The sequence below is a fragment of the Zootoca vivipara genome, chromosome 12 (genome assembly GCF_963506605.1).
Source record: "Zootoca vivipara chromosome 12, rZooViv1.1, whole genome shotgun sequence".
NCBI classification, from domain to species: Eukaryota; Metazoa; Chordata; class Lepidosauria; order Squamata; family Lacertidae; genus Zootoca; species Zootoca vivipara.
Window position 1 is genome coordinate 25,488,831 of NC_083287.1, and position 22,527 is coordinate 25,511,357.

Consider the following 22,527-nt stretch of genomic DNA (forward strand, 5'->3'; position numbering starts at 1 on the left):
TCCAGAGAAGGGTTCCCTCCCTAAGCAGTTTATTTCAAAGCATGCCCTGTACATAGTCCAAGTTCACTCACTCTGAGTATACACTGAGGCTGGATCTAGACATATCAAAGAAGCGTTTCAGTTTAAAACGTAAATCTAAACAGGGAAAACAGGTAAGAGAAAAACAGGACTCCACATCACCATTTGGTGGGGCACAATGTCATATCACACATACAACGCATATACTGTACAGTAGTATCTCAGTTTTCGAACATAATCCATTCCAGAAGACCGTTCGAGTTCCAAAATGTTCGAAAACCGAGGTGCAAAGGGAGGACTGCAAATTTAATAGAGAAAATTGAGAAAAACTTAGCGGAAGCCGTTTGACTTCTGAGGGTTGTGTGAAAACGGAAGCATTTACTTCTGGGTTTACGGCGTTCGAGTTCCAAAATGTTCAATGGAGACGTTCGAAAACTGAGGTACCATTGTAAATATTTTTTTATTTACCAGTCTAGCTGAGTCACCAGAGCACACCTGATGGCTGAACAATGCAGTTGCTGGCACCTCTGAGATCAGTGGTTCAGAAAATGTTTTAAATCGTTTTGTTTTGTTTTTTAAAAAAGTTTTTTCATTGATGTGTTTGCCATGCTAGGTTCCTTTGAGAGGAAGGGCATGATATAAATCGAATAAATAAATGTATGTGTAATACATCTTTAATAAAGAAAAAAGATACCAGTAAATGCGGTTGGATCCACAGTACTAAGCCACAATGCTAGGATATGTTCTTGAAAGAAATTAGGCAGGAATGGGAAGAGGCTAAAGCAGGCATCCCCAAACTTCGGTCCTCCAGATGTTTTGGACTACAATTCCCATCTTCCCCGACCACTGGTCCTGTTAGCTAGGGATCATGGGAGTTGTAGGCCAAAACATCTGGAGGGCCGCAGTTTGGGGATGCCTGGGCTAAAGCATAAACAACACGACTTGACAGAGGTTCATTAAATAAAAGAAATTGTTTGGGGTGTGTGTTATAACAATGGAAATACCAGAGATGGAAACAACTTAGGAGGTGGGAGAGGTTTTAAGTACTTAATAAAATAAGGGTGCCGTTAGTTTATACTGGATTCACTACACAAAGAAATCACAATAGTTTTCTAATGTTATCTATCAAGACACAAGACAAGTTGCCAGGTATTCCAGGTCAGGCTTCAGTTTGCAATTAAAAGTTTTCAAGTAAACGATTAAATAAATCTTCAAAGGGCAAACATTAACAAAGTCCAGGTCTTTATTCACCTTGGTACCCACCTCTCTTCTCTCAGGGTGCGAAATCAGTCTTGCAGAATGCAAAGTAATAGAAAACTATGACTCAAAAACATGGATTGATTTGCATACAAATTGTAGCCATTAGTGCGGGGCTGGCAATTTCTGAATGGGCCCATTTGTTTTCTCTGTAAATGGGATATCCTTGCTCAGGAAGCGGAGCTACAACTTAGGTTCCGTTCCAGTTTAGGCTCATCAGCATTTCCCAACCCTCCAGTTCACAGCTTTCAGAACTCCAGCTGCTGGACAGGAGCCACAGTTCTGGTGGCAGCTCTTTACTTGGGTAGCCACATAATGAGACAAGCGAACTGCCAATCCCAGAAAGTCCCCCCACATTCTCTTCCGCAACGGAACATTTATCCTACATCCCAGGGGTCGCATTTTTATTAACTTTGTTAGCATGCACGGCACTCTGGAAAAGTCAAAGACTTCAGACCCACTTCCCAAACAAGGGCAGCCACTAAGATGAGTCCCTGGATGCCAGAATGGGGGCTGTCCTAGTTGTAGGAGGTATAGCTGGAAAGGGGTGCCATACCCAATCCAGAAGTATCTATGTGTCTTTCCTGTACAAATCATTATACAACAAACAAATGCCTCAGACTGAAACCTTGTTTAACTTGGCAGATAAGCAGCAGTACTAAGCTTCTCTAGTAATTAAAAAAAAAATAAGACAGAAGCCTTGCTTGTTGTTGCTGCTGGATACTCCCCCTTGAATGGAGAGAATGAAAAGCAAACAAAATTTCCCAGTAACTTGCTCTTTTCGTCCCAGCTATTCTCTTTCGGCCTGATTTAGCGTAAATCATTTCCATGAGCAGAATTGTTATTGTCTTTGATTGTAACACTATTCCACGGAAGGGATGGTCGTGTTTTCGTTCCACATTTGCCAACGCTAACAAGAAAATGGCAATGATACATAGAATTTGCAGAGCCAGTGTGGTGTAGTGGTTAAGTGCGGTGGACTCGTACTCTGGTGAACCGGGATCGCATCCCCGCTCCTCCACATGCAGCTGCTGGGTGACCTTGGGCTAGTCACACTTCTCTGAAGTCTCTCAGCCCCACCCACCTCACAGAGTGTTTGTTGTGGGGGAGGAAGGGAAAAGGAGATTGTTAGCTGCTTTGAGACTCCTTAGGGTACCGTGTTTCTCATATTATAAGACACGTCTTATATTTATTTTTTCCTCCAAATAACACACTATGGCTTATTTTCAAGGGATGTCTTATTTTTTTCCTCTTCCTCCTGCCACGGCCGGCATTGCTGCTGTGCCTATCACTATGTCTTATTTTCGGGGTATGGCTTATATTCCTTGAATGCTTAAAAATCCTGCTATGGCTTATTTTATGGGTATGTCTTAAAATATGAGAAACAGGTAGTGATAAAGCGGGATATCAAATCCAAACTCTTATTCTTCTTCCTTGAAGGATTAAGCGACTTTGGTTAAGTTACTATCTCCAGCACATAGTTATTGTGTGTGGGGAGGGGGATTAACCTCATACGCCAAGTTCCTTAGGGGAATTCCTTGGAAGGATGCAAATGTGAAATGGTGTTTGAAAACCTTTCATCAACTGGCCTCTGCTGTCTTTCAGAAGGGCAGTGGATGAAATCCAACAACATGTCACCAGTTTGGCTTGAGTGGTTTTGCTTGCCCACCTGGAGGGATACAGAATCAAGTGAAGACGCATTCACACATCACTCATGTGAAGGGGGCTTTACAAATATTGGTAGGGCTGCACTGCTGCCCCTGCCCCATCTCCAATGCCCACGTGTTGAATATGGACATCTACAAAAATGAGAAGACTATAGGAATAGACTTCCAAAAACCAGGAGCCATGCCTAGAAGCCAACGTACACAGGCTCCCTCTTGCAGATGTCCACACACAACTCCCACGGGTAGGCTGGCCACATGCCATTGGAGTGGGGCAAATACCATGATGTTGCATTGCTAGGACCATGGTCCCGCCTTCAAATGATTAACATTTGATGGGAGATTTGGACTGCAAAAATCTGGGACAACTAGTAGCAGCGGCACAGTTTCCTTATGTTTTTGCTAGCGAGGCCTTCACTGAGAATGCAAGAGGGAAGCACAGTCTTCCTCTGGAACAAAAAACTCCTGCTATAAATACCAGTATCAACGCCATTAGGCATGCTGCTAACATAATGTGACACTTTGCTCTCAAAGCCACAACTACTCTACTTTTTTCTCCATGCTTGTGACAACTGTGCAGCATGAAATATCTATTACAAATAGAAGCTGTAGCTTTCTCAACACTGTGAACTTTCAAGAGGGACAGCAAATCCTTATAGCTTTGCTATAGTTTGGACCACCTGCTTGCTACTAACAAGTGGGGTGGGGCGAAGGGACTGTTGCTCCATGGCACAGCTATGGGTACAAGGCTCTGTAGTTGAGCAAGTGCTAGTATCACAGTTCAGCATAAACCAGTTCAGCATAAACCTGACTTATCTTCCACAACACTGGACATCTGCATCAAAGAAACACGAAAAAGCTCTCCCAGTTGTGCTCATAAAGCTGACCTCATTAAGATTCCTGTTTTCAATCAAGGAAGTGGATAGCATTGTATATTACATTTTGCTAGCTTTCAAGAGCACGGAAGAGGAAAGATAGCAGAGATCAGTTGATCTATGAAGTCATATAATGACAGCTCACTCTGGAAACTTTCAACCCCTGCACCAGCAGATCTACTCTTAATGAAATCTTGCCTGCCACTCATTTCACCAGGGAGATCCGATGTCATGGTGATAACATACAAATACAGTGCAGGGTGATGAACTGAGGTGAGGCTGGGAAGAGCAAAATATGCATAGGAGACTGGAGGCAGAAGAAATAACAACCTGAAGTTCTTCCTCAGCTCTCAAAATGGTTTGGGCAGCTTCTCAGGTCAGGCAATAGCAAAGTCTGAATCAATACAATTATGCTATATCTGCACCATCTGCAAATAGCCAACTAAGAAATACCTGCACATATGCAGCTAATACAGCCATAGCCTCCTCTTAACTGGTTCTCAAATGAATAGAGTTCAATGCGCTAACACCACACTCAAAGTTATGTTATTACAAACAAAGTCCACACAGAGGTTCCAAACTTTCAGGCAACTCCCACAGCACAAAATACCTTTGTCTTGAATAAAGTTTTTGTTTCCTTTCATTTAAAGCATCCCTTTAAATCCCCAAGAGTCTGGAACACCAGCATTATGAATAAACAATGACTTCTACTCTATTGAGTATTAACATACCACAGCAACTGTTTGTGGTGGACCAGGCTTATACCTGTGCAACTCTAAAATGAATAAGGCCAGGATATGCTCAGTAAATACATCCTGCTCTAATTCTGAGAATTAGCAGCTGGCTCAGTCAAATCGTTGCAGGTGACTGGCAAATGTGTTAACTTCCAGTTAAGTTACTGTGATGCAGGCACATGCCCGTACAAGATCTCTAAACCCAGAGGGGGCTTGCTGTACTAGCGGCAGAAGAGTGTAATGAAAGATCTGATAGTTAGGGATTCACAGAGCTACTAATGGTGAAGATGTACCCCCATCTGAATGGATAGAGCATGTGGTTCATGTGACTGGAGCAACCAGCCATAGATCGTGTTACTGGAAGCAACGTGGTGGTGGTTGAATTGGGTTCCTTAGCTACCTCTCCTCTTTAAAGGAGGAGTAGCATAGAACTGGACATGGAACAACTGATTGGTTCAAAATTGGAAAAGGAGTATGACAAGGCTGTATATTGTTTCCCTGCTTATTTAACTTATATACAGAATTCATCATGAGAAAGGCTGCACTGGATGAATCCCAAACTGGATTTTAAGATTGCTGGAAAAAATATCAACAACCTCAGATATGCAGATGACACAACCTTGATGGCAGAAAGTGAGAAGGAATTAAAGAACCTTTTAATGAGGGTGAAAGAGGAGAGCGCAAAATATGGTCTGAAGCTCAACATCAACAAAACCAAGATCATGGCCACTAGTCCCATCACCTCCTGGCAAGTAGAAGGGGAAGAAATGGAGGCAGTGAGAGATTTTACTTTCTTGGGCTCCATGATCACTGCAGATGGTGATAGCAGTCACAAAATTAAAAGACGCCTGCTTCTTGGGAGAAAAGCAATGACAAACCTAGATAGCATCTTAAAAAGCAGAGACATCACCTTGCTGACAAAGGTCCGTATAGTTAAAGTTATGGTTTTCCCAGTAGTGATGTATGGAAGTGAGAGCTGGACCATAAAGGCTGATTGCCAAAGAATTGATGCTTTTGAATTATGGTGCTGGAGGAGACTCTTGAGAGTCCCATGGACTGCAAGACGATCAAACCTATCCATTTTTAAGGAAATCAGCCCTGAGTGCTCACTGGAAGGACAGATCCTGAAGCTGAGGCTCCAATACTTTGGCCAACTCATGAGAAGAGAAGACTCCCTGGAAAAGACTCTGATGTTGGGAAAGATGGAGGACAGAAGGAGAAGGGGACGACAGAGGACGAGATGGTGGGACAGTGTTCTCGAAGCTACCAACATGAGTTTGACCAAGCTGCGCCTGCGGGAGGCAGTGGAAGACAGGAGTACCTGGCGTGCTCTGGTCCATGGGGTCATGAAGAGTCGGACATGACTAAATGACTAAACAACAACAGCAAAATGCACTTTAAAAATTATTCATGTAGTCACTTGATGTTATACTGGTAGTGTCTCTGTGTCTTCATCCTGTTCTAAATATTCTCCTGTGAATAGGCTCCAAATGGGCTGCAGCCTGCACAGATCTGGTAGGGTACTGTTTTAAGATTCCCCATAGACAGACTTCCGGTCTGCCGCCATCAGCCGCCGGCGGGGTTCGTCTCGGCTCCCGAGACACCCACCGCTACCGAGGAGGGGGGGAGTCGCGTGGGCGCCGCGACCCCCCGGAGAAGCCTCAGATTGTGCGTTCTGAGGGCTGGGATACCCAGCGGGCTCCAGAAAGCCATGGAAACTGCCCGGAGAGCCCCGGTCGGAGCCTCCGAGAGCAGGCTGTACATGGCGGAGCCTTGGGTCCATTGCTACCTCGGTAGCGGAAAGCTCCGAGCCGGAGACAGAGGAGCGGCAGATACCTCCAAATTAAGATTCGGACTGTGAGTAAGACAATTTTATTGGATTTAAAAACAAGAATTTGGACCTGGGAGGGGAATAAAAAACGGAGGTCGTTCCCCCCCCTACCCGGAAGGCTGCGACACAACTAACTTGCCTGCAGCCGATCGAAGAGAAGGGGTGAGGATCCCCCTGAAAAATTGAACTTGTGTACCCCCTTAGAAGGCAGAACTAAGGGGGGGAAATATATGTTTTAGACTGCATCGATAATCATATTATTGTGACAAAGAACCCCCCCCCCCGGAAACCGGGGGCAGGAACCTAAAGCCGCGACCAGCTGACAAATATAAGGATTTACAAAGAGTAACTGCTGTGACTCTGTGATATTTTTTGGATTATATCTAAGTTGATCGATGTAATAAAGAGGAGAACTGGAAAAGTTGGACTAAGAATTTAAATTATAAAGGATAAATATGGTTGGAAATAAACAAAGGAACTAGTCTGGACATTATAGCACCATCTCTGGCGGATCAAGGCATAATTCCCACGGGAACACAGAAGGACAAAGAAGGCTGCCAGCCAAAACAACCCTCTTACAATGGAGGAGGTCGAACTGCAGTATATTCTAGACTTTATTAAAGAAATGACAGAGGAAATACGTCATGGGAAAGGAAATATTCAGACTTTAAAAGAAGACCAGCAACAGATATATCCAATGGAGACTTTAGAATTGCAACAAGAAGAAATCATTGAACAACAGGCAAAAAATAAGGAGCAACGGACTGAGAAATCAATGCAACCTGTGAGAGAGGAAGCATTGATCACCTATGTGACTTTGGACGCTAAGGACCAAGATGGACCCTGGGATCTGGTCTGCTCAGTGAGAGAGGGCGACCAGATCCCAGAAGGAAACAAACAAGTTGAGGAGGGAGGAAAGAGTCTGGCCTTTGCCCCCCCAGTGAGAGTGAGGGGACGCAGGCCAGACAGAAGATTGGAAATAGGGGACAGTGGAAATAAATATGAGGGTGGGAGGCTGGTGGAAGAATTAAAACAATGGAAGGGGAAGAAGGAGGAATGGGATGGTTTAGATTGGTTAAGAGTGGGAGTGGGGTAAAGAAGGAATATAAGGTAGAGGAATGGATGGATTAAAAGGTTTGAAATTGGATGATATAAAGACGCTGGCCGGGGAAAAAGGGAAACTGCTACCTGGGGAGGGAGGGGGTGGGTTTGGAGGTTTAGTTAAAAGATTGGATAGAATCTGAATTAGGCAAAGGTATATCTTTTGAGGGGGAAATTATAGGCTAAAGGAAATTATTAGAAATAGTTAAGAGTAATATAGTTCAAAACCTAATAGAATTTATTGTGTGGGGTATAAAAAAGAAGTTGTGAAGTTGGATATGGAATTGACCCGGGAGGGGAGGGACGGGGGAGTCGGGGACAAGATATTGTTAGAGATACTATTTTTCTTTCTTTTTTCCTTTTTTTCCCCTTTTTTTAAATTTTTTCTTTTATTTTTCAAGCTTTTGTATTTTTGTGCTGTATTTTTTTTATTGTTAAAAACCTCAATAAATATAATTTTAAAAAAAAGATTCCCCATAGACAGAGCTTCATTTTGCATAGAGAAGATCAGAAGCTAATCACAGATCAAAGGTGGACAGAGTGACTTGGAAACAGTTTGTAATTTTAAACAAAGCACAGGTGCAAACCTACTCTGCACCATCTTGTAAAGCAAGGTTTCAAGGTAAAAACCTACTAAACAAGTTGGATTTCAAGAAGACATGAACAAACAAGGATGGTGGAATCCACAATGGCATCACAGCCAAGGGGTGTGGGTGTGTCAATAGAAAAGTGAGGGTGAGGAGAAGAAGAGCTCATCCAAAACAACAACCAAACCGCACCTGTAGTAGGTATGCTTGTGTTCAATTTGAGATAACAAGACCAGGCAATCTAAGCACACAAAGTATCATTTACAGGATTTGGCTGGGATGGGAAGTAACAGAATACAGACCTATTCACTCGTAATTTTCCAATTTTGATGAACATTTTAATGGGAGCCAGACAATGGAAATTAGACAATGGATAATGGTGACAAGCCATCTCATTAGCTTTTTTAACAGATGCCAAGGCCATAAAAATCGCGGGAGCCGAAACTGCTGCATAGCCAATTTAGACAAAATATAGAAAGCTCACAAGATTAGCATATCCAAGAGTTATTTTTTAAATAAGTATGAACTGATTGCTTTCAGGCTCTAACAGCCCTCCAGAATTAGGTATCTTCTCTCGTTTAAAAAGCAAACACCAGGCTCTGTGTGAATGCCCCATCTCCATTGCTTGCTTAACTGTGTCCAATTAAATTTTTTTAATAAAAAAAATACTTTCTTTTTAAGAAACAAACCTGGACGTAGTTGGATTGAAACTTCTCCTGGTGCCACTTGTACATTAGCATTACCGGCAGGCATTGTTACAGCAACGCTGGGACTTTCTATGAAATCTGTTCTGCAGCCTCTTTTCATTAAGTGTAGAACTGTGTCACATCGTTCCTTCTGTTTTGTTCCAGCCATGAAATCCTGTTTTGAAAGAGGCAAATAGAGAGAGAGAGAGAAAGAGAGAGGGAAAAAAATAGAGAGGAGAGACAGAGAAATGTTTATATTCTGAGATATCATCAAGCATAGCCAGGTAACTGAAAAGTTAATGAAGAACAATGAGGCATGCCTGTATGCCCAAAGGAGCTATAGCAGGTCCAAACTAGACACAATGCCAAGTGACTCGTGTGGGTTGCTGTGTGCAGGAGTGGTAGGCAATACTTCCTGGCATGGGCGTTGCAGCAGCTCAGCAGAAAGGAGAAGAGGAGGAGTGAGGCAGTTGGCACAGCAACTAAGCACAAGCAGAAGCAATCTGGTGCTCCTGCCAGCATACTTGCATCACCCTGAACTTCCCACTATCTTGCTGCTCATCCTCCTCCTTTTAAGGTGTAGTGATGCCTGTTTCAGGAGGTCAGAGAAGCACCACTGCCCTACCCCACTGGCTACTCCCAGCTGTGGGAGTCTCCATTATACTGGCCAGATACAGGCCTGTTGGACATCACTGCTCCCCCAAACCCTGTTGTCGACCAGGCTATTAATACCTAAAGCAAAGCACCTATAAGCACTCGTGTGGACTGTCCTTCCAGGGTTAATAGCTGTTGCAAAGGAGGGGCATTTCCACTGAGACTGTGGCAGGGAGGGAAGAGTGCCAACAAATGACAAAACGAAACATGGATACATTTTTGCATTATGCCTAGTTGTGCCAAAAAAAAGGGACACTTGTTTTTATAACAAAATATTTAAAACAGAAGTTAGGACTAATTGCTATAAAGGTTTCGGAAGGGTGCTTTGGCAGTTTTCACATAACAAAAAAGGAAAAGTGAGCTCATTGTGACCTCTCTCTCTCCCCATGGTGGTTTTCCCACCTCAGTAACACTTGCATGTACCAGCCCCTCTGACATCAATTACAATTGGCCTTTCATTTAGCCTGTGGCCTAAGACAATCTAGTAAGAACTGCATGCTCAATACAAGTGTTTTTTATTGAACAGGAAAAAAAGTCTGACATCTGAAAATGCATTTTGCTATAAAGCTACATAATTGAATTGCTTTTATTGCCAAAAACCATTTTGGATTTATTTGCTGGAATACATTAAGGGAGCAAGACATAAAGGGGGAGATTCAAAAGGGAGGGGATGGATGGAGAGGCAGGACAAGGCAAGAGAAAGTCTTAAAAAGTATGCTCCATAGAAGGCACAGTTCTAACACATCAATGTTAACCCTACACAGACCAAAAGACGACTGGGATGGACCACATGCAAATGGAACAGATAAATAATTGGTTCCATTTCTCTTAGTAGTAGCCTGAATGGTTACTACTAAAAACTGGAAACATTTTGTGGGAGTGGCTAAAGATTGGCTTGGTGTAATCAAATCTGCCTTATTGCCATACTGGAAAAATTAATCCAATTAAGACTAGCTGAGAACAAATTTTAAAGTGACACATTTATGAGTATATAGCAGAGATTTATGCTGTTTGTAAATAATGATAATAATATTCAGAGAGTCGTGGAAAAAACATGTCAATATCTGGAATGCCTAGTAATCCACTCCCTTTTTTGAAATCATAATGAAGTTTTTCCTAGGTAAATATAAAAGAGGAATATGCCTTTTGTTAATATATGACAGAATGTGCTATGCCCACACCTTCTCTTACTAAAGTTTGTCTTTCTTACACATGTATTTATAGAATGCAGGAGCACAAAAAACCCAAACTTGTGCAGATGTTGTAATGGACATGGTGACAGTGGGAATGAATGAACTGTCCCCATTCCTAACCTCCATGATTTCAGTTGAATTTCTCCCCAGAATCTAGAAATAGACACAAGGTATCTCCACCTAACTGAGAACTATAGAAAAGCATTATCCACCAAACCTGTACACAGGCTGAACTGCTTGAACAGCAAGCACATTCACAGTTCTTAATTCATTTTTTAAAAAAAATTTATGTTATTGTTTATGTGTTTGTTATCCTGGGCTCCTTTGGAAAGATGGGATATAGATTGAAGAAGAAGAAGAAGAGTTTGGATTTGATATCCCACTTTATCACTACCTGAAGGAGTCTCAAAGCGGCTAACATTCTCCTTTCCCTTCCTCCCCCACAACAAACACCCTGTGAGGTGAGTGGGGCTGAGAGACTTCAGAGAAGTGTGACTAGCCCAAGGTCACCCAACAGCTGCATGTGGAGGAGCAGAGACGCAAACCCGGTTCCCCAGATTCCGAGTCTACCACTCTTATCCACCACACCACACTGGCTCCCAGATTGAATAAAATAATAATGATAATGAAGGAGCAGTGGAAGATGTTCGGTAACCGTGGCCACAAAATTGTTATTCCAATGTCAGTAGGGATGTTGTTTCTAAGGGCCTAGGAAGTGTATGCCCAAGACCCGCACACTCTGTCTAAAATATGGTCTGCTCAGGCACAAATCATTATTCTTTAAAGCATTTGGTAATGTCCAACTAATATTAAACAGGTTTTAAGAAGCAATTGGTGACCTGCTGAACATGCATCCACATCAGAGGTTGCCAATGGGACGCTGTCCAAATGTTGTGCTATCCAAATGTTGCAGACTACAACTCTCATCAGTCTCAGACAACCCAGCCAATGGCTGATGGGAGCAGTAGTTTACAAGATTTGGAGGGCACCACACTGGCTGTGCTGATCCATATGGCCTCCATGAGGAGGAATGCTGGAGCTCTTAGAAAGTGAATGTTGAAGGCCCTAGAAAACAATGCAGGAGCGTCACTCTGCAACCAACCCTTTTCTTTTAAAGCTGAATGTATTTCAAAACCATTCTCCACAATAGAGACTCCAACATGTGTATGGCAAATCATATATGGCCCCCTAAATTTTCTCTGCCTCTCTATTATTTTCCTTACAAACAAATAATTAAATCAACTGGAAAGTCTTTGTTTTTGCTTCTTAAAGGCCCTCTTTTCGTGCCCCCCCCTCTCGGAGGTCAAGCAAGCAGCTACAAGGCACCAAAAAAAAAAAGTGGTAGTGGTGGAGGCTAAACCAATAAGAACCCCACGTTCTTAATGTGTCTGTTTCCCCTTAGCAGCAAGCAAAGGATGGATGGAAGGACAGATGAAAACAAAGAAGAAGAGAGGGAAAGGCAGCAGGATGAAGGTGTGCTCTGGCAACCCCAGAAATAGCTCCCTTCTGACCTGGCCTACCACTGCTTTGTGCAGGTTAATAATAATAATCATCATTATTGTAATTATCATCATTAATATAGCCTTAATGGACTTAAGTGAAAAACAGTAATGTGTACATAGGAATAAACTGCCCCCCCTTCTTATTTTGGTCCCCTCTCGCTTTCATTTGATGGGCATGTTACTCATGGAAATACAAAGGTTCAGTTTTTAAACAGTTACTGTACTTCCCCAACAATTGTTGAATTTTCCCTTTTGACTAGGGACTCCTTTCATGTGCACAGAAGCTGAAGACTTATTTCATTTGCATTGAAGCAGCTAAAGCAGACAAAGAAGTCCCAGGATGACTAATAAGGAGAGGAGAGCTTACCTCTTGAGTACACCATGCACACTCTGGGCCCACAGCAAGACAGTTGGTACACGTCACTGCATTTGAGATGGCACATCTGTTGTCTGCTGAAAAAAGATATAGATATGTATATATACAAGGCCATTCGACGATTTGCAAACATGTGTGGGAGCAGAGCACAATGCCTAAATTTAAAAATGTGATTTGAAAGCATAAAACATGAGGTCCTGGGTACTTTGTGGAAAATCAAAGTGAGCTGCTACATCACTCCCTAGGAGTTCGGGATTCTCCAGTTCAGTAAGTCACAGCAGGCCCGTCGAGCTGAGGAATCGGGGTCAGGGGGAAGTGCACATTTTGCAAGGCCTAAAAAACCCTGTTGCTGGGCCTATGGCCACCACAACTTCCAACTGATCCAGTATTAGCATCATGGACTAGCTGAATGCAAAGGAGTGGTGGGAGGCACCAGCTGGAGAACCACCAAGGGGAGGTGGCTCAGAGCCTGGGGAGTGGTGGTGGGACAACAATGAGTGGTCAGAGGGAGCAGACTGGGAGGAGGTGGCATCAGAGGCTGAAGAGGTAAGAGAGCGGCAGTGTGGTCTAAACCAATGAGCTTTGGGCTTGCCAATCGGAAGGTCAGCGGTTCGAATCCCTGTGATGGGGTGAGCTCCCATTGCTCAGTCCCAGCTCCTGCCAACCTAGCAGTTCGAAAGCACGTCAAAGTGCAAGTAGATAAATAGGTACCGCTCCGCCAGGAAGGTAAACAGCGTTTCCGTGTGCTGCTCTGATTTCGCCAGAAGCGGCTTAGTCATGCTGGCCATATGCGCCAGAAAAACTGTCTGTGGACAAACGCTGGCGGACAAACATCGGCTCCCTAAAGCGAGATGAGTGCCGCAATCCCAGAGTCATCTGCGACTGGACTTAACTGTCAGGGGTCCTTTACTTTTTTTAACATGCTGAAGCAGAGAGCAGTCCAGAATCAGAGGCAGAAGCGGAGGCTGGAGAGGAGTAGGGCAGGGCGGGGCAGGCAAGAGGCAGAGATGAAGAAGCCAGGGGGTCTCCCCTTTCGGCTGCAACCAGCTCCCCTCCCCCCCGGTCTCCCAGAACCAGAAGAGGTATGAAGAGGGCAGAGCAAAGACAGGCAAGGCAGCAAAGTCTCAGCTTGCTTGAGAAGGACCCAGGGGGGAGGAGATGCAGGGAACTGTAGGAAGGCAGTCCTCCTAACCGCCTAATTGGGGCAAGATCTACTGGGAAGCGCTGTTGTGATCCCTGGGCCTGGCCTCCTGAGCTGTTTTGTTCCTTTGAATATAGTAACTTCACTGACGCTGGGTGAGTTATTGCTGACCTGCCCCTGACACCTGCTCCTGACACTGATAATGCCATTCCTACTAATTCTAGCACATGCACACAACTTGCAGTAGCAGCTCATGAGACACTACTTGCTTCCCAACATAGCGGGTCACGGGCACTTACCAAGACAGAGGGGTGAGAGGCGAAGCACTAGAAGTGTGGCACAGCACGTGATGATGGAGACAATGTGCACATGCACATGCCCTGCACCTCACCCCTTTCCCTCCCCTTCTTGGTAAATGCCAGCAACTCTCTGTGTTGGGAAGCTGTGAGAGCAAGGGTGCCCCACTTGTGGCATCTTCACCATAGGAGGCAACTCCTAGGGGCCAAAGTCCCTTCGTCCCCCCAGTAAGCATTATTGGTTGCTCACTCTCCACTGAGTAATTTCGTTGTTCCCGCAAGGGGACAATGACAATAAAGATTATTTTATTTTATCTTATCTAAAATATTTGAGGGGGCCACCCTCCAAAATTGATGGGCATTGCTATTCAAATGGGTGTGTGTGTCATGTCATGTGATCAATTATGTGGGGTGGGGCTTACCTGTGTACCCCCCATATTTTATTCAAATTGGCACCCCTGCACCTCACTGAGTGCTACTATAGCCAGGCACTCGGTTCATTGTTTTTAGGTGGTTAATACAAGTCTACAGCAGGAACAGAAATTAAATTTTTGTTTGTGGCATCTGCCTGAAATGGATTTCTAGTGAGATATGGAACAATCCCTCTCAGATTAATAATCTGCAGTAACTGGCTGCTGGCAACTGTGGACTACCATTATTTCAAATAACTCTATTCCTGGTTGATTTATTGTCACAGTTTTTTGTTGTTGTTTTTAAGTGCAGGATGCCATTCACTATTTTCAACTGTTTGATAGAGTTTTGGAAGGGAGCCCTTGAAATGCAATCTGTTGCTCTTTGTTCTGTCAGTTCTTGAGAGCATTCAGTATGGCAACAACAAAGCATTGCTATCTCCACATCCATAAAGCTAGAGAGAGAGAACGGAAAGCTAGAAGATGAACAGCCATCTATTATGCCAGGTCTTGCACTGAAACAAGATCCTCAATAACTACAACTGTTTATCTTCACAGTATTTTTTTTAAAGGCATGTGTGTGTTTCTTTCCGTGTGTAGTAACATTAGATGCAAAAGTAGGCTCAAAGTTTATTTTGCTTTAAGTAAAAAGGTAAACTGTAGTACATTTAAACTGATTAGGGAGGGTATGCAGGTCAAGCCAGAGCAAGAACATTATTCCAAAACACCAATTTGGTAATACCTACCAAAAAAAACAAAAACAGAAAAATGTTGGATGAAAACCATAAACTGTGTGAACAGCCAAGTCACATACATGGCACAGTTCTTGCTGGGTTTTCGCTTCACAGAGTATGACGGGATTTGTAGAAATCAACAACACAAAATACCACACACCTCCATACACACAGAAAACTAGCATGGCAGGGAAAACAGTTCCCAGTAGGTTTTCACCATCCAGTGGTACCTCTGGTTACAAACTTAATTCATTCCGGAGGTCCGTTCTTAACCTGAGGTACCACTTTAGCTAATGGGGCCTCCCGCTGCCACCGCACCGCTGCCGCACGATTTCTCTTCTCATCCCGAGGGAAAGTTCTTAACCCGAGGTACTACTTCCGGGTTAGCGGAGTCTGTAACCCGAGGTTTCACTGTACTGTATCATCATGGAGACACAACTGTGGCTTCTCAAAAACCATGTGTTCTGATGATGTAGCATCCAAAGATATATTAACGAAACAGGCATAGGAACGTAAGGGAGCTGCCTCATAAAAGTCTCACCATACAGCCACCTGCCTGATCATTGTCTACAACAGATGTGGGGGACCTTTGGCCCTCCAGATGTTTGCTGAACTACAATTCCCATCAATCCCAACAAGCATGGCCAGGGGATAGGGATGGTGGGAATTGTAGTTCAGCAACATCTGGTGGGCCAAAGGTTCCCCACATCTGGTCTACAATGACCTTCAGGAGTCCTTCAAGGCATTTTAGACAAGGGGTGTATCCTACCCCTATCTGAAGTAGCTACCTTCTGCATGCAAAGCATGGCACCTCCTCTATAATGCCTTGGGCTCCCCTTTGTATGCATGCATGACTTGATGTTACAGTAGACCAGGCATCCCCAAACTTCGGCCCTCCAGATGTTTTGGACTACAATTCCCATCTTCCCCGACTACTGGTTCTGTTAGCTAGGGATCATGGGAGTTGTAGGCCAAAACATCTGGAGGGCCGCAGTTTGGGGATGCCTGCAGTAGACAATCATAGAACAAAAGAACTCTAGAAATCTCTGCATGTAGCTGCCACCAGTGGTTTTCGCCGAACTACATTATCCCACCAATAGAACAAGTTCAAGCAAATGACCATACACTACAGTAGAAGCAATAACATTGGGGGAGATGACACCAATACGGAGGCTCAGTAAGTCACCCCCTGTAGGAAGTCCATTTGTCTTGTTTTTTCTTTGTAACATTTTTTGATACACAAGGTTTAAAACAAATGAGCTAGTCTTATATAATTTATTTAAAAATAGGGTTCAGAATCTGTTTGGTTCATAATTTGTTCCAATAACTTCTTATAGAAGTAACATTTACAGACATGCATTCATTCATGAAATATTTCTCATGTAGCTGCCAGTCTATTTTTAAAAAATAAATGAGAACCAAGGCATTACTAAATTAGCTATATCTTTTTTTTAAAGAAAAAGAAAACAAACCCCTAACACCAAAGCTAGAAATATTTTTATGAGTTGGCTTAGTATAGGAAAGAGACTTTTCTTACCATTTTACCAACACAGCCCAGACAAAACTGAACCATTACGATGCCAAAAGTCAAGAGGCAGGCTTCTACTGGCTTTAGTTAAATAACTGAAACACGCCAAAAAGGTATTTTAAAACAAGACAGGCCATATTTTGGCTCAAAAAAAATTACACTGACATATATACATAATAAAACATGTGTAGCTAGTTATACCATACCCAACTGTAGATCATATTATGCATTCTAAGAGAATTACATTAAATAAGGCTCAATGACCCTGACATTGCAAGAAATTAAAGTATTTTAGAATAAAAGAGAGAATATTTCTGGGACAATACCAAACATAATGCATTTGGAACAGAATTAGGTTGTAGGCAACAGAATGCTCAAATCAAATATTTCATTTTAAGCCCTCATTTTACTGCCCCAACTCAAATAATTAGAACTCTTAAAATCTACCTGTCTCCAAAGCTCAGTAAATAATTGAGTACAATTTACCAGCAGATACCTGATTTGTTCACGCTTATGGCTGACTGATTTAAAAGTGAACTATATCAGAGCCATAGCTGCCAAGTTATCCCCTTTTTTAAGGGAAATTCCCTTATGCTGAATAGGCTTCCTCGTGAGAAAAGGGAAAACTTGGCAGCTATGAAGAGCTTCAACTGAACCTGTATGTTTTTGTTTCCTTGGTTACTTCGAACAAAAATTGAACATTAACTTCTGTGTTAATTATTTGCCTAACTTAGATTCTAAAACAAAGTTAGTATTCTCAGAATCAGAAATTTAAGTTTCTGTTTCAGTTAGATGAACTAACAGTATTGTTTTTAAAAATCCACATTTCTACTTGTGGGAGGGGGGGAGTTGTTTACATTTATGGATGCACATAAGCAACAGAAACATCATTCTATAAATCATCTATTAGCTTTTATGGCCCTAACTGTTATGTATTGTAGTTTTCTCTCAGGTCCTTGGCAGTTGTTTTAGCAGGGAACTTTAGGAGGGAACTTTGAATTATGTTTGATACATTGTTTGAGCCAGCCGTCTATAAAAGCAGGCTGGCTTAGCAGTGCAGTGCAGTTCTGTTCCAGCTTACAAATAAAGAGCTGCTTTGGAGAAATAGCTGTGTCGTCTGCTATGTCAATCCACTATTCAACACTGGCAACAAAGGTGGGATTTGATGGACATCAGAGCACAGCCAGATTTGGACGCTCACCGAGCGAAATCACTGAGCGGAATCACTGAGCGGAATCACTGAGCGGAATCACTGAGCAGAACCAATTCAGAGCTGACCGTTCTGGCTAGAGCACTGTGTTTCATCTATGGCTCAACTGGGTGTGGAGGGGATGGTCACAAGGGCCCTTCGCATCAGAGTTCCAGCCGTTTGCAACCAGACAGCACGAACTCTTGGCTCATCGCAGCTGCCTGCTGTGGGGGGGGGGGACCGTGTCGTGGTCCCCCAAAGACTCCGTCAACGCGTCTTGGAGGCTCTACACATCGGCCACCCGGGAATCGTCAAAATGAAGGCGTTGGCCCGGTGTTACGTCTCTTGGCCATACATGGACGATGCCATCACATCTTGGGTCTCCACATGCCAAGCAAGCCAAAAGTCAACACCAGCACTGCCAGCAGCTAAGGGGCACACCTGGGAGAAGCCCAAGGCACCCTGGTTGAGGGTGCACATCGATCTCGCTGGCCCTTCCACGGCCGGACCTTTATGGTAGTGGTGAACACCAATTCCAAATGGCTGGAGGTGGCCCTGATGCCCTCCACCACTACAGAGGCCGTTATCCAGGTGCTGCATGGCCTGTCCGCTACTCATGGGTGTCCTGACATCCTAGTCTCTGACAACGGACCACATTTTACATCTGGCAATTTTGAGCTGTACCTCTTGGCACCATTCTACCCAGCAAGCAACGGGCAAGTGGAGAGAATGGTGCACTTGACAAAAGAGGCAATGGCATGCCTGGACCAGGAAGACTGGCATGAGCAGATCACTGAATATTTGCTCGTGCAACACATCACCCCTCATGCAGCCACAGGGTGGAGTCCTGCTGAACTGCTTATGGGCTGCTGCCTCAGATCCCCGCTCAACCGACTACACCCAGACTTTGCTGTGACTGATCCCCTGGACTGTGCCAACACGCCACGGTCCTTTATTCCAGGAAATCTGGTTTTCGCCTGGAACTTTGTGGGAGACATTCCTTGGGTGCTGGCCACAGTAGTGGGGGTCACTGGACCTCGCTCCTACCAGGTGGCACTTGAAGACGAATGGCTGTGGCACCGGCACATAGACCAGCTTAGACGCAGAATTGGGGATTTGGCCACTACCGCTGTGCCCCAACTGTGCCTCTAGCTTGGGAACAGACGCGTACGGGAGGCGAGGCTCCACCTACACCTCTCTCACAAACTGGTGGCGTGGAGCCGAACCAAGCTGTTTCAGAGGATCCACTGGACTCTCCAGAGACTCAGACCATTGCTGTGCTGGACTTCCTGCCAAATCCGCTCACAACGGTTCCACCCACAACAGGGAACTCGGTTGCAAAGCCACTTCTGGTAGCACCGCAGCCTCAACCAGACTCGGGCGGCCTCTGGCACCGGCCTTCAGCGGTCCAGCAGGGTCTCCAAGCGCCCAACTCATCTTAAAGACTATGTTGTCAGACTTGTAACACTGCATGACTGTTAGAATGTACCGGTATGTAAAATGAAACTGATAAGCTTATGTGCCTAACGGAACCATTACGAGTAGAGCTGTATATAAGGGAACCATTATGATTGTGACTAACTCCTTATCTCAGTGTGGAGGGGTGTTAAGTATTGTAGTTTTCCCTCAGGTCCTTGGCAGTTGTTTTAAGAGGGAACTTTAGATTATGTTTGATACATTGTTTGAGCCTGCTGTCTTTAAAAGCAGGCCGGCTCAGCAGTGCAGTTCAGTTCTGTTCCAGCTTCCAAATAAAGAGCTGCTTTGGAGAAATAACTGTGCCGTCTGCTATGTCCAGCCACTATCCTATATAATAAAGTCCCTGTGTCTCTGCGTCCAGTCCCTGTGTCCCTGGGTTTGCGCTACTGCGCATGTGCCCCACGGACAGCCGTTGGGACTTGGAATGCAGAGACACTTCGGAGAGGGGAGCTTGGCACCCGCTCGGCCCGGCAGGGAGACGAGCCAGGCTGAGGCGGCGAGGCGGGCACGAGGGCCGCCCCCCCCAGCCGGCTGCTCCCCTTCAATCCCCTCACAGCCGGAGCGGCCGTCTCGAGCTCTGGGCTCCTTTTTCCTCCTCCTCCTCCTCCTCCACCAGCAGCAGCAGCAGCAGGAGCGCGACCCCTCTGGGCGGGACAATGGCGGGACCCCCTCCTCCCACCTCCCAGCAGCTCCAACAGTTGATTCCCTGGATTGATGAGCGATAAACTAGGGAGGAAAGTGCTTCTGAGCACGTGCAGAGCGCCTTCCACCCACCACCCTCAGCCTCTTTGGAAAGGAAGGAAGGGGCACCAAGGCCTTTCTCGGCGGTACCTCTCTTTCTGCTCAGAAACAGAAGCAGCCGCTCTCCTCCTCCTCCTATTCCTGGCCCGCAGCAGTTAGGATGGAGCCTGGGAATCGGAGCCACATTCAAACGCGGCGCTTCTCCCCCAAGCCCCAGATCCGGAAGCTTTGCAAGGCGGAGCCGGCCGGGTTGCAGCCCAGGAGGCAGTGGCAAAGAAGGTCAAATGGTGGCGCTGCTCGGCAGGCTCTCGCCTTGGGCTCTCGGCTCCGGAGGGCAACGTGAGTGGCGGGCGGAGGGAGCCTGGGAAGGGGACAAGTCCCAGGGAAACGGGGTGGTGGGGTCGTTAGCACCAGTTATTTTAACGGGCTTCAAGATACTAAATCAACAATAACAATACAAATTAATGTTTCATCATACAGGTTAATGCACATGATCCTGCCAACCTAGCAGTTTGAAAGCACGTCAAAATGCAAGTAGATAAATAGGAACCACTACAGCGGGAAGGTAAACGGCGTTTCCATGTGCTGCTCTGGTTTGCCAGATGCAGCTTTGTCATGCTGGCCACATGACCTGGAAGCTATACGCCAGCTCCCTCGGCCAATAATGCGAGATGAGCGCGCAACCCCAGAGTCGGACACGACTGGACCTAATGGTCAGGGGTCCCTTTACCTTTACCTAATCTCTGGAAATGTTACCAAGACAGCAGGGGAGCTAGAACATAGCCATTGGGCTAATAGTCATTGGTAGCCCAATCCTCCTTGAATTTTGTTAATTATTAAAGCCATCCAACTTGGTGACTATGTATTATGACTACAGATTTGCATTTACCTACCAGATATAGTGTTGTGTTTCATACAGAATCTCAAACAGAAATCTAACATTACAGATTTAAATACTGTATATCCAACTCATACCTGTAACGAGGAAACCTTTTTTAACCTTATGAACGGAATTGTGGCCAAATGCTTTCTTGTATCTGGTTTAAAATTTGGCAAGTTCACTAGGTTTATATTCAAATGGAGCCCTCAAAGTGACACACAACTGCATTTTATAAAATTCATGGTTGTGTTAAAAAAACAAACAGGACAGTCAGCCATCTGGAGCAGAAATTCCTTCCCAGTGTTGATTTCAATCACTGTAGGTCTGCTTTCCAATAGTGTGGTATGTGTATGTGTTGCTAGAGTTGAGCCCCTTGAAGTCATATGGATGTCTCATTTCCTAAATTTAAAACCGGCACCTGCATGAACTCATCTGGGATACAGCACCACTATCATAAGTAAGCCTTTGCCTTTGCCTCCCTTTGCCTGTTTGCTATCCTATAAATTTTAGTTATTTTGGTGTCTGTGCTAGTCTATTTCACTGTGCTCCCAGGCTTACTCTAGGATTTTATACTGCTTCATTGTTTGGACTCACCTGGACAGACATTCCTAACATTCCAATTCTTCTTCTGGAAACATTTTAGCAAAAACAGTTCAAATCAGATAACATCCCTCTATGAAAAATATTAGGACTTCTTCATCAAGGGCTGCATGTCCAACAACATGCATGTCCTTTGTGTGGCCTCTGTCATTGGCTGGCTGACAAAGGACCACTAGGAGGCTGCACCATTTTCTTCCCAGGGCCAATGAACTGGGTTTAAAGCTTGGAAAAACTCAGGCCTTTGAGATAGGTCAGTTACTTGTTCTGGATGGGATTGCACTCCCTCTGAAGAAATGGGTACCTACCGACTCACTTGAAGTCACACATGGCCTTGGTGGCAAAGAGTGCTTTTTATCAGCTTAGGTTGGTGAGGCAGCTACAGATGTTCCTGGACTGAGATGAGTTGACCACTGTGGTCTTGGCATCAGCAACCTCAAGACTGGATTACTGCCTTATGCTCTATGTGGGACTTCCCTTGAACTTAACCCAGCTGGTGCAGGATGCAGCAGCTAGGCGGCTGATGGGAGCATCCTAACAACACCATACAACACCTCTGCTGAGAATGCAGCACTCACTGCCAATATGCTCCTGGGCCTAGTTCATAATTTTGCTTTATCACTTGAAACCAGGGCTTTTTTTTTCAGCCAGAACTCGGTTGTGGCACCTCTCAGGTGGGTGTCATTGCCATTCTGAGAGAATGAGGGAGGTGTTCACTGTGAGTTCCAGCATGGGTGTACCCCAGCGCGGGGCGGGGGGCAGCTGCCCCCCTAGAAGCAGGGCCGGAGTAGCCGTGGGTGAGAGCGGTGCTGCCGGCGGTGCTGGTGGGCAGAGGCGGAGGCGGAGCACAGCCCGGCGGAGCGCAACTTTGGCGTTTCCGCCCACCGCACCATGCTCTCCCTCCAGCTCCCTGTCACGTCCTACGGCAAGGCCAAGTGCGACGGGAAGCTGGAGGGCGCGGCGCGGCGGGCGGGAACACCAAACTCACACTTCGCTGGGCTGTGCTCCGCCTCCGCCTCTATCCACCAGCCCCACCAGTAGCGCCGCTCTCGCCCAC

General features: G+C 45.1%; 1 protein-coding gene across 4 annotated transcripts in view; it reads right to left on the reverse strand.

Moving 5' to 3' along the window:
- Positions 1-22,527, reverse strand: part of ITGB8 (integrin subunit beta 8) — a 57,037-nt gene that overhangs the window by 26,040 nt on the left and 8,470 nt on the right. The window contains exons 1-3 of one of the 4 annotated variants that reach the window (XM_060280733.1): positions 17,084-17,105; positions 12,470-12,555; positions 8,757-8,928 (exon numbers count right to left, since the gene is read on the reverse strand). In XM_060280733.1, the coding sequence (XP_060136716.1) occupies positions 8,757-8,922 (166 nt within the window). In that variant the 5' untranslated portion in view covers positions 8,923-8,928; positions 12,470-12,555; positions 17,084-17,105. Of the gene's footprint in view, positions 1-8,756; positions 8,929-12,469; positions 12,556-17,073; positions 17,106-22,527 lie in introns of those variants that run through there. The other 3 variants (XM_060280732.1, XM_060280731.1, XM_060280730.1) reach the window with 3 other exon arrangements.